Here is a 13,248-nt window from a genome sequence, read left to right as displayed (position 1 = left end):
CACAACTGGGCATCAGGCTCTACATGTTAACCTGGTTGACTTTATATATAAAGTGATTAACTACTTCTCCAGCATTGAGTTCTTACCATACACTGTGAGATGGAAGTGAAGAAGCCTCATATGTCCTTCAGTGTCCACCATCTGGCAGGTGAACACTCCAGTATCCTTCAGCTCAAGCGCTTGGATCTCCAGTGTAAAGTTATGGAGGAGCCGGACTCTTCCATGGAAACAAGATTGGTACGTTATGTCTGAGGATCCTCGAGAAAATGAAGCCACCAAGTGATCTGTGGGTGACAAATGTCTCCAAAAGACATCTCTGGTGTTAAATCCTGGTGGAAGCTCTGGTGATAGAAGTGTAGATTGTCCTTGTGTTCCTGTTATCTGTATAACTGTTTCTGTTGTGCAAATGGTGCCTGAATAAAATACATAGATCATCAGAACATCCTGAATAACAATGTGGGTAAAATAAATAAGTACCATTAATGGACAACCTGATATTCTTCAGGGCCTGCCTGGGCATCCCTCTAACTTTCAAAAGAGCAGTACATTATACTTTCTCAGTAATAGGTTAAAACAATACATTTAATCAAGCAAAAAACAGACACAAACAAGTGGTGTATAACAGTATCCATGTAATGAAGTGAGCGGAGATCGTGCAGCTCTTTCCCATGGATTAAAAAGGGAAACCATACCACGGAGGAGGTCATGTGATGCCAAAGTTGGCTGCTCCTGACAAATAATAAGATCAAGTTCAGTCTCATTCTCTGCTTTATGACCCACTGAGCTTCACCACTACCCCATTTTTTCAATAAGAACTGGGGCCGTGGGTTAAGTTTGGCAGGATATAAAGCAGACAATAAGAAATGGGGATGCAGATGAAGGCTCAGGGGGAAGATTCGGAGGGCCGCATGTTGCCCGTCACTGTTACATGCTGATCATGGCTACAATAAGAATGCATTTATTTCAGCTAATATAAAATTATCAATAATAATCCGCCAGATTTTAAGCTCCTTGGTTCCACTGAACTGAATGTTCTTTATATCGTTATATACTCGTTATATATCTTTATAGACTCTACTTTTTAGAGTATTTGACCACCAATTGGTTAGAGTGCGCTGTTCCCCTTATAATTCTAGGTACTTTATGGCCAAGTCCTCAGACTGTCTGACATGTTCTATAACTCTTTCGATACGATGAGGTTCTGCTCGCAAGGAAACAGAACATTCTTATATCACCACAAGAACCATCAAGGTCTTTTAAGTACAAATATTTGTATGCTCTCATCGTCTGTTATAAAACAGTTTATATGTACAGAAATAATTTAATATAGTACTTGGTATTATCATCACAAAATGCATATGTAGAATGAGTTTCCCAAGAGTCATACAAAAGCTAATAGTTTCTAATCCAGAGTATTTATAGGATTTTACTGATAAACAAAACATTTTGGGAAACTTCCAGTTTTGTGGTCAGTGAATCAGTTCACAAAAGTACCTTACAACTGAAAAAAAAGCTGAATTCAGACCAAAACGACCATTTGATGTTAAAATCTGTAACGTAGAATTCTATAGCGACATAACACATTGAGCAGCTGCTCGTTATAAATGTCATTGAAAACAAATAAAACAATATTTGTAACCCCTTAATGACTTTGTAGCTTTATGACCGGCCATGTGTTGTAGTATTTAATTTTATTTTTTTTATTACTAATATGTGCCCTATAAGGTCAGAATAGACTTTGGGGGGGGGATTCCAAAAATATATTTTCACTATTTACAGCAGCAGTTTATCTGGAGCTGACATACCAACTTTGCTTTCTTATCGAACTCTAACAGTTAACAGGGGTATTCTGAGACCCAATAACTCTCTCCTGCAAAGGGGGAGCAGTGATCATGTGATGTAGAAGTATCCAATCCTTTAGACACTGCACTACCCAACATAATGAGTTGAACAGGAGTTAATGGATTAAATAACGTTATTAATTGCTATCCCCAACAAGTGATACATTAATATCAGTCAACAGTAACCACTTAATTGCAACAATCGTCTCCTTATTTACAGATTTGCAATACAAGAGACAATAGCAGAGCTGGTGTTTTGTAAAGTGAGTGTGCTGCCCATGCCAGCTTTAATCCCAGTTGTCAGTGTCACTCACCTGCATGCACAACTAACAGCAGTGTCAGCATCGAGCTCAGCATTCTCCCAGTAAGCTGTACAATATATCCCAGGGAAATGATCTGCTGCTTCTCCTCCTCTGATCGTGCTAAGAAATACTCTGTCGTCCGTAGAGAAATCCCCTGAGTTTACACATTAGGACACAGATCCCTGGCTCCCCCATATTCACCCTCTCTTCAATCTCATGACCAATTAGTAGATTCCTGATAAAAAGGGAAATTCCGCATGTGGTCTGTGATGCAAACACACTTTCAGAAAACAATAGTGGTTTATTTGAAATAGCACTTCCCTATCTCACGCTGTAATGCTTGCCAGGAGCCAGAGAGATTGCAATGAGTTAGTACATGTCTACCTGCAGAGCAGATAAATTCTTACTGTTATAAAGGACACCAACTACGCTAAAGGTAATTAAACAGTTAATAGAAGATATGTACTGACAAAGTGAAACTGTCTGGACATGACTATAGAGCTGGCACTGAGTTCTGGCAACAGAAGTATGACCTAAGAAGGTGATCTGTCTGCAGTTGATGCATTACTATTAAATAACTTTTTAAATGGAATAACTATTTGTGTTTCCCTTTTAAAACAGTACTCCATTGAAAATGAAAAATGTAGTTTAGGGTGGAGTTTGTTAAGATATTAGAAAGTATAACAACATACATTCAGTTGGTGTCGAGTTCCAGTGGATGACTGTGAAGGCTCCAATTGTCCAATTAGTAGAAGAGAGGAGCAGAGCTGTAGACCACTGAAGGCTCTGGGGGGACCTGCAGGATTTAAGGCAGTGACAGATAACTTGATACAAACTAGGGACGGCAATGGGCACCCCACTAACCTTCAAAAAGGCCACACTTTATACTTAATCTCAGTCGTAAGTTAAAACAATATATTTAATCAAAGAGAGAGAAACCTAACAGTATTAACATATCAGCAGACATTTTTTACAAGTGTTACAAGCTATAACAAGCTATAACAAACGTATGTGCCAATCAGGAAGAAGTTGGGGGCTGCAGCCATTGTCAACATTGAGGATCAGAAGTTGCCAACTTCACAAATAATGTGTCACATTAAGTCACATTCAGTGTTTTAGATACCCCAGAGACCCTGGTGCCCTAGACCACTGCCTAGGTTCGCCTAGTGTTAACGCCAGCATTAGGAATACCACATTGAGGATAGGTGTGACCTGCCAATTTATCATATCTTAGTTATTGTTTTAGCACAAAAAAAATATTTTTACTACCTTAGATCAATTCCTATTTTGATGAATTTGGCAATTTGGTTTAAAAATATAAACAAATAGGGCAACACACACTAAAAGTGCATTCTACTCGCAACTGAAAACCAACTAGTTAAACCTCAGCCTTACTGGTAGTTAAACAATGTATGTAGCTAGTCATCTCAACTATAGGCAAGAGCTGGGCACATACGTTTATGTGCTTGGGGCCAGTTGCAGAGTAAATCCGAAACTAAGTTTACTAAGAGACCATCCAAAAACTCCCTCCATACAGTTTATTGCTAGGGGAACTCACAAGCCTCACGTGTTAACTTATCATCATGTTTTTCATAATACAGGTCTAGCAAGAAGTCGTGTCCACCCAAAGTGTCCTAAACCGCACAACCAAGCCCCTATAGGTTGAAAACGCAGTTGGTGCAGGAGATTGTCCCAGGGCTATCTGAATAGTTGGGAGGATGCCTTTAATAGCTAATAAAACTGACACACAAGTCTCTTTGAACAAAGAAGCAGTGTGTAAGCTATGTTCTCCGCTATTAACCATTTCAGGCAAGGGAGAGGCTGACTGCAGAGTGCAGCAATTGGACAGGTTCGTCTGGTGTGTGTAGGAAACATCTACCCCCATAGCCACAATTTTATCTCAAAGATCTCCAGTCCTGACAACATCCTGAATTGTGCACAACTAAATTTGTGAATGTCATTACTAAAGATGCTCAGGCTCTGTTCCCCGAGAATCAAACACACCAGAACTTAGCAGATCCGAGTACCGAGCCGAGCCGGCTGGGTACTTCCGCGCGCCCTCAGAATTGAAAACAAGGCAGAACGTCATCGCTACATCGTTGGATCTCGGATCTCACGAGTTTTGGATTCTACAAGTACCGTCCTCCACGGCGATCCAGCGCCATTTCACAGAGGGACACAGAAGGCGTAGCCCAGTTCTTGGCAGTCTGTAGAGCAGTTGGGCAGTGTCATAGGTAGAATAGAAAGAGGAGAAGAGGAGGGGTAGCAGTGTTCTTCAAAGTCTCCAGTGACATTCAGGAGAGCTCCATTGCTCTATTGCTAATTGTCATTGCTGAAATACAAATAATAGGTCTGGCAGGCTTGGTCTTCTAAATCTGCAGTCTTTGTTTGAAAGTGTATGAGAATAATATTGTGACCTGTGAGGTGGTCAAAATTGACTGCAAATGACTTGAAATTAGTGTTATTGAGGTTAATAATAATGTAGGAACAAAAAAAGATTGTGTGATTTTAGCATATTTTAGCAATTTTTGTAAAAAATACAGATCCAAAATCAAAACACACGAAGGCGGTTTTGCCAAAACCAAAACCAATACACGAAGTTAATCCAGATCCAAAACCAAAACCAGAACACGGGGGCCAGTGAACATCTCTAGTCATTACCAGCTATTCTATATAAAGCAACCTGCATTTTAGATTCCAAAGTCCTTTAACCTGTACAAGAGGAACAGACATATACCTCGGTGCTGCGGAGCACTGCGGCGCCTTACAAATCTACGATAACAGTAATAGTACCTGAAAACTATTAACTTATCGGAATGCAGTGTTGCCACCCATTGCTAAAATATAATAAAAAACATTTTAATACGTATCCCCCATAGTGTCCTATTTCCTCTGACCAGCCCAAAAAACGGAGCATGGATTGGTAATTTAAATTTGAATTAGTGGTGTAAGGAGGAAAATCGGGAGCACTACTTAAAGTTTCTTTCTAAATAGTAAAAAACGAAAGTATCATGGAATTTTCATGGTGTTTCTTTTTAATCATGGTGATAGTATCCTAAGGGACGCAGTCTGTGCTAGAAAGCACGCTGAGTGAACAGTTGTAAATAAAGATTTCTTATTTAAAAGAATGCTTGACTGGAAGGGCATGCAGATGCTTGACAAAATGCAAGCACCAGTCCGCCCTTCCAGTCAATGGCTGCCAGTGCATGCTGGAACATGTAGTTCTACAATTTCAAAAGAAAAACAACACAAACAGTAAAATAATTTTGAATAAAACACTCAAAGAAACTACTCATTTCATAAAAATAAACTTTGCTTTTTTGTTTGTGTGATTCATTTACTAATAACAGTTTTATCTGTCTATTAACCAGGCTAGATTGTAAGCTGCATGAGGCATAATATGTTTTGTTATGTGCATACTATGAAATATCATCATAATCATGTGTGTTAACACGCTGTAGAGGGCTCTCGAGAGAAGTCATGTGATTTACGGGAAGTGAAATTGAATGGACATTCTTGTGAGACTAACATAAAGGAACAGAACATCTGTTAATGATTAACACTTGTAGTTTGCTTTATAAGGGACTAGTAGGCTTTACAGCCGCCTTTTACAGAAAATCTTTCACCTTGTCTATGTTATCTTGTTCTGCGCCAGTATCATGTTACCTGAAAGACCGCGTACACCTCCCACATATAGTAAATTGCCCACGACTCCTTTTTCGCACTTTGAGATATGATGAATTTATTTTTCTATTTGTCTCATAAAACATAACCTCCTAATTAAGGTGTTAAAATCAGAGATGCTCACTGACCCCCGTGAACTGGTTTTGGATCTGGATTAGCTCCGTGTTTTGGTTTTGGTTTTGGCAAAACCACTTTCGTTTGTTTTGGTTTTGGTTGTGGATTTTTTAGAAAAAATCCTAACATATGCTAAAATCACATAATTTTGATCCTTTTTTGTTCCTACATTATCATTAACCTCAATAACACTAATTTCAAGTCATTTGCAGTCAATTTAAACCACCTCACAGGTCACAATATTATTTTCATACACTTTCGGACAAATACTGCAGCGACCTGGCTGGATGGTAAGCGACAGAGCAATGACACAAACACACGGCAGTTCCTAGCACATCTAGGACACATTGGCACACAGCAGTGGCAGAAAAGATAGATGAGAGTCCGCCCTCCCTCTCACCCTCCGTGATGTTGGATCTTAAAAAGGAATTCAAAACTCGCGATATCCGACGACGTCACAATGATGTTTTGCCTCATTTTCAATTTGCGCGACAGTACTGAGACGGCTTGGCTCGGTACTCAGATCTGCTAAGTTCGGGTGTGTTCGATTCTCAGGGAACCGAGTCTGAGCATCTCTAGTTAAAATATGTTTTCTAAATCATAGAGTAAAAGGATCTCACCCGGGATATCAGACACAGTGGTATATTTGAGTGTTTTTATTACATAAGTGTTTGCGCACATAAAAATGTATTTTCCTGAAAATGTGTGTCTGCAAAAAAAAGAAATATAGGAAGACTTATAATTAGCGACACCTCCAGTGCCCCTTTAAAAAGCCAGTCATTCTGTGAGAGGTACGATCATAGGTGCCTACTCTACCGGAATGTCCAGAAGACATAGCTGCCTACTCTATTGGAATGTCCAAATTAATAAGTGTTCTCCTGGACTCCCAGGAGAGTAGTGCTCCCTCCCGCATCCCAACAATTCCCTTGTATAATTGAATTATGGCTGCATTGCACAGCGGGGGTGAAGCTTAATTACGCTATTTGAGCCATCACATCCACCAGACTCAGCACTGGGCACAAGGATCTCTCCTCTGGTAGATGGCAGAGGGGAGATTAAAATATTGGCACCTATGGGCATGATACTATCTGCACCCATTGAAATCTCATTTCTGTAATAACAGGTGTGTAAGTGCAATGAGCCCATATTTAGGTAGGAATGCCCTAATACACTCAACTTCTTTTGGCAGAAGAAGCAAACTGTTCCACTCCCTCAAAGACTCTGTTTTCTGTTGCACGATATTACAAAACAATTTGTGTGGTGAGGTCACATTTTTGGGCTTTTGCAAATGACCCTTACATCCTCCATTCAGGTATCAAATATTTAAATTTATTTTATTTTTAAATATGTTGGTTTATGTGGACATATCTATAAGTTCTATGTACTAATTATAGTATACTTCGAGCAAAGGATTCAGTAACATTTTCGTGAGAAGTACCAATTTATGTCACCTCTGAAAGGCTGTACATTTCTGGCCAGTTTACATGGCTGTGGTGCCATACAAAATTAAATGTTCTTTCATATAAGCGCAATCTAGTATCTTGTCTAACAAATAAAATATGATATTTGCAGATCATGTACACGTATCGCTCTATCTATTCTGCAGCAGTGATGATCCCTACGATATTCTCAGGTCTACCCAAAATGTACTATTACTGCATTACTCTTCCCTGTGCACATGCAGTGAAATACAGTAATCACGCTGTCCACATATATATCTCCAGTCCGTCAATGACCCTTAAGAGTTGATTTATCAACCCTTCTAAAAAACAAAGAGTGGAAGAATTGCCCATAGAAAACAATCACATTCTAGCGATAATTTTCTAGAATGTGTTAGATCAGTTTTGGGCAATCGGAGGCCCATTGACCCTTCTCCTGAGGCCCTCAGCCGGTTGCTCCCAATCTTATACTCTTCTTTGTCAAACCAAAGAATAAGGCAGAAGCGGGACAGCCAACTTCCATGTCACGTGACCTCCTCACATGATGCAGGGGCAAGATTGCCCATCACTCTGCCAGATAAATGATAGCTAGAATCTGCTATAGGCAGCACCTCAATTTTTCCTGTTTTTAGAACCTACCCCTTATAAGAACACAACAAAGGATCCATGCACATCAACGTCAGTGACTTGTGGGTCTGTGTGCCCCTTTTTTGAGTCTCTGGAGAAATGTCACACTAAATTCTGGTTACCATTTACACAGCAGATTATTGAAAAAAGTTGTTTGTGCTAATTGTGGTCGTTGTTATGCAACTGTATGTGTATTTTAGGAACTAACCCACAAAAAAAACCCTTTCTCCGAAGAAGTTTCTCTGTGACTTAGCATCTCAAGCCCTCCTAACCAAAACTCCCAGAAGCACAAACGATGGCCTGGCTGGGCAAGTTGTTGTTGAACCAGAAATACCAGTATTACCGTCCAGTTAGTGGCTAACAGTCAATGCTATAGCATGTAGTTCCACGATAACATAACAAACACAAAAGAAAACACATAGACACAAATTTTAAAATAAAGTTTATTTGAGTAAAATACTCTTCTTTTCACTCTTCTTCTGGTTAAGTAATACAATAAGAGGGCAAAAAACATAAAAGCTGGAGCAACTACTTGTTAAATGCCTTTTATGTGATTTTATGTTCTCCCATTGGAATATAAAAAAAAAATACAAATGTCCCATTGTATTGCAAAGACAGAAGAATTGACCATTGAAATGAAACAACAAAAGAATTTCCCATTGTATTATGATGGATCAAAAACAAAAATTGTATTATATAATAAAGCGGTAACAAGGGATCGAGAAAGTAATTTGTTCAATGAAACTTTATTTTATAATATGTTTCTGTGTGTTTTTTTTTAGTTATTCAAACACTTTGGTATAATTGCTAGAGGCCTTGGGGACTTCTGGCAGTATTAGGTTGGCAAAATTGCACTCCAAGGGTCTCAATCCTTTTCATTAGCCCAGCCTCCACTGTCCAGGGGGGCCATAACATGCCCAAACATTTTCTGTCCAGTCATAGTAGTCTCAGGTATGGGGACGTTTTGATATTTGTCACTGATGAACCTTTCCCTTGAGCCAATCAGTACCCTATACATTAATAGAGAGCTCCAGCAACTGATCAACAACTCTAGAATGCACAGGGTACTATAGACCCTACCCAGGTTATCTGTACCTGGATACAGGACATCACCTGGGCAGGTATCTTCCAAAAGGTACAAGCTTTATTAACCCAATCACCGAATGGCTATAGCACTCTTATGAACGATTATTATAGTTACGTTGCTTAAACCATAAATCAAAATAAATCAGTAAAATCACTAAGCAGGGATTCCTGTCTGCTCACTGGGGAAATCCAGTATTCTTCATCTGCCATGGAAGCAGTGACCAAGCCAGTGTCATCCTGCTTTTTCAGACACACCAATACAATGATGGGTAGAGTTCCTAGCAAGATAAAGTCAGTAGCCCTTCCAATGCTACTCTGGATCAGCCAAACAGGAACCATAACCCACAAGCAGTGTCTTTTACGCTAGTTTATGGTACCTATAGTAGCGGATGCTGGGTACTAATGGATGCAATAAATTAATCTCTGTGTCCCTATTGGTACCCCCTGTCAATAGAGCTGGACTAGGGTAAAGATTCATTCCATGCAATCTCCGGGAACCCCTGCCGTGGCTGGCTCCGCAGTGTCTCTGGATAACAGCCTCTTTTGTGTGACAATATACAGTAATAAGAAATGCAAAGGGGACATAATCATCTGGATAAGGTAATAAAACAGCCTGCTTTACAGTTTAACCCTTGACTATACCTTTTGACACTTGGATCTGCCTAGTACTTCAGATTTGGGTTAATTGACTGCTAGCAGACACAGTCCTAATTCTTGGAGGACTAGCATTTGATTTCTATCATCCTTAGGATGGGGAAGGCTCTTTGTTGGGCTAAATGGTAGAGGGGTGGTGCATTATATCCAAATTATTTGTTGACTTATTAATATTTAGGGTTAATACCAATTATTTTGCCTTATGTATTAACAGGTTACCACTATTGATAACCGTGATAACAGGGTTACCACCAGTGTGTCAAGTATCGTTGGCACTCGCTGGTGAAGGCTTGCCCATGGTTGGAGCCCAATGACTAGGGCTCCAACAGCAGAATAAGGGTTTCAGAAGCCCCATGTTGTGAGTTATCGATGTTGTGAAAAAAATACATCAAGGTTTCCATCTCCCTTAAGTCCTACCTGCCTACTCACCCGGAATGTCCAGGAGACTCCCAAATTTTGGTGAGTTCTTCAGGACTCTCGGAGAGTAGGCCATCCTTCCATATCCTGCTTCACTTTCTTGAGAATTGGGTTGGGCCATGATGATGTAATTCATTTGCGAATCGCATCTTCATATCCACAACCCATCAAGGCCCTGATTACATGACTCACATTGTCACGAACCTCCACACTTTCCCCCTTGGACGTCCCCTCTGGGAAATCCCAGAGGGGAGGTATAAAACGTAGACAAGTTTGCTTTAAGCAATGAAGGATCTGTCAGCTAAGTAAAAATGGGTGTACTGCCTCTGGCACCTGTTTCTTATTGTGAATCCTGCATGAAGGGAGAAGATGTGAATTTAGGGTTTATCCATTGTTGATTCATTCTTGTAAATGTCATCGTTTCCGCACTCTATAAGCTGATGCCGCTTGTATTTCTGGAAGGTGAAGTGCTGCCACCTGTTGACAGTTGCCAGTATAGCTTTGGTTCCTTACAAAGAGGCTCTTATTGCAACATTAAAAACTTACTGCAAAAAAATGTGCAGTTGCCGTTTAATGTTTTAGGAAATTGTGTTCTAGGTGTCGCAGAACAATTCCTTATTCCAAACTAATGTCATTTAATGCTATTCCAATCATTTTTTTTTACAAATTTACTTATTGGTTCTTATGTTTTTATGTGGGTTGGGAGGTAATTTAGGGGGGTTTTTTTGGATACAGTTTCCACTGACGGCCCTGAACACATATTCATCATCATCATCATCATTTATTTATATAGCGCCACTAATTCCGCAGCGCTGTACAGAGAACAATACACTAGAGCGTGGGCTAAAAAGTGTTTCAATAACAGATTTTGATCATTCTGACCACTGGCTAAACTTCTTCTGCCAATATTCCAGCAGCACTAAAATTTACGCATGCTTCAATAACTTTCTGTCCATGTTTCAGAATTGGGCAACTCTTCCCCCTCTTGGGCACCATTCCACTTAAAAAAACAAATGTTGTTAATAGATTTTTTTCAATCCCTAGGCGGATGTTTTGGTGAGATTTCCTTGCATTTCCTTATTACATTCAATCAACACCAAGTATAAGGCTGTTGTGAGCACACTGACGCGTTTTGCTCGATGACATACTGTAGAGGTTGTGTAAGTGTTTCTTGGTGATAGACAATTTTCATCTTGCAGTGTTTTAATTGCTGGGTTTTTCTACACCGAGATGGCTAATGGCACTAACGACAGGCATAGGAAATAATTGTGTTTTGCAGCAATCAGGGTGTTGTTGTGAGAGTATAAAATGTGTAAGAGTAAAGGGAAAGGATCCGGTAGGAAATGCTGTAGTACTGTTTACACAGGCAACTGGACTGCATATATGAATGTACAGTTGTATGCAGTATTATTCCTTACTAATGGTTTCCCCCTAGCATAACCCAAGAAAACAGATTGTTCAAGGGGCTGTAAGCTCCTTTTATAGGGTTATAGATATTTGACATGTGTTGGCTGACTGATTGGCAAAAGAGGGCAAACTTGTGAATTAGTTTGCCAACCCAGAGTGTTTCTGATGATATATGGGGTTTTCCAATAATATATAAAAACAATTCACAGAAAAAATAGCTTCACCCTTAAATCAGCTGGGAAACAAACGGCTTGTACTTCCTCTTCTGTAATTATCACAGTGTTAATGTTGATTTAACAAGACTTCTGCAATACAGAACAAATTTGAAAGCAAAGGCAATTAGCTCCCTTTCTGTATCAAAATGTGCCTATCATCTAAGATACGTCTTCACTGGGATGGTCAGTATTAAATAACAGGGATGTTGTCAGGAGCGACAAATTTATAGAGACAAATGTTCAAAACCTGGGACTTTCCACATAGACAAGGACAATTATTGACTCAGAAAAAGGAAGTGCCACCAGAATTGTTCCTTACTTGATTCCTACCAATGGTCGGTGATATTTAACAACGGAAGGTAGCTGACAAGCAAATAATAATGGTATTGGTACCAAATAAGTGTGGTTTAGGTTAACCAGGTATAGTGCTTCCGCTACGCGTTTCGGGACCACACATTCAACAGGTAATGTGGAACAAATGACACATTATGAAGATCGGCCAGTTCATACAGGTGACCCCTGACCCGTGTAATAATGCCAGCTAATTGAATAAAGCTATGACACACAAATAAACAAAACACAATCTAAACGGAACACGGTATGTATCAATTAATAAACAAACAGTGCAATGAGAAACCAACGCGATGATTAAATAATTTAAAACCAATTTATTATCCCTCAAGCAATAAAAAATAATAATACAATTGATGATTTGCTGCAGTAGATCGCAAAAGATAATATATACACATTTAGAAAGCAATCCATATTGTTCTAATAAAGGTGGTTTATATATATATATATATATATATATATATATATATATATATATATATTTGGCCGAGCGCACAATCAATTTTCAATTAGGCTTGTAATAAATAGCCAGATGAAATATCAGCCATATTCGGGCATTTACTGAGGTGTGCTCAGGGAGCTGCAAGCAAAAATCAGCGCTGAAATTAACGTACTAACGATAATGATGCGGACCCCATGTTGTTCTAAAGAGCAAAGCAGGGAATTGAATTCCTTCCATGATCTCCCTCATTAATTATTCCAGTTCCCTTGTTACTTGTCTTCCCCTCACCAGACTTTTGGTCCAAAAATCTATTTTGAATGCAGCATATAGACTCATTTTCATTGTCAAATATTCTTCTACCAGTCTCTACATTTCTTGAGCTTTCTTCTACTAAATTACACTTTATACTGTGGAATCCTCTCGCTCATTCAACAAGACTTTCCCTTTACCACTCTATACTATACTTGCCCACTCTCCCGGAATATTTGGGAGACTTCCGAATTCCGAGTTGGTGTCCTGGACTCCCGGGAGAGCAGGCAATTCTCCCGCATCCTGTCCCCAACAAGCCTCAATGACCCGTTTCACTACGAATCTTGTAATTTTGGCCTCGCCCCTGCGACTTCATGTCAATTTCGATGCAGGGGAGAGGCCAAAATTACGTGATTTGAC

At 39.5% G+C, this 13,248-nt stretch overlaps 1 protein-coding gene across 2 annotated transcripts in view; it reads right to left on the bottom strand.

The window, feature by feature from the left end:
• Positions 1 to 13,248, bottom strand: part of LOC142109079 (SLAM family member 8-like) — a 42,353-nt gene that overhangs the window by 5,682 nt on the left and 23,423 nt on the right. The window contains exons 2-4 of one of the 2 annotated variants that reach the window (XM_075193109.1): positions 2,836 to 2,939; positions 2,156 to 2,378; positions 87 to 413 (exon numbers count right to left, since the gene is read on the bottom strand). In XM_075193109.1, coding sequence (XP_075049210.1) covers positions 87 to 413; positions 2,156 to 2,198 — 370 coding nt within the window. In that variant the 5' untranslated portion in view covers positions 2,199 to 2,378; positions 2,836 to 2,939. Of the gene's footprint in view, positions 1 to 86; positions 414 to 2,155; positions 2,503 to 2,835; positions 2,940 to 13,248 lie in introns of those variants that run through there. The other variant, XM_075193110.1, reaches the window with a different exon arrangement.

Source organism: Mixophyes fleayi, chromosome 12 (assembly GCF_038048845.1).
Source record: "Mixophyes fleayi isolate aMixFle1 chromosome 12, aMixFle1.hap1, whole genome shotgun sequence".
NCBI classification, from domain to species: Eukaryota; Metazoa; Chordata; class Amphibia; order Anura; family Limnodynastidae; genus Mixophyes; species Mixophyes fleayi.
The sequence above is the reverse complement of the archived record's forward strand: the minus strand, read 5'-3'. Positions and strand labels throughout refer to the sequence as shown.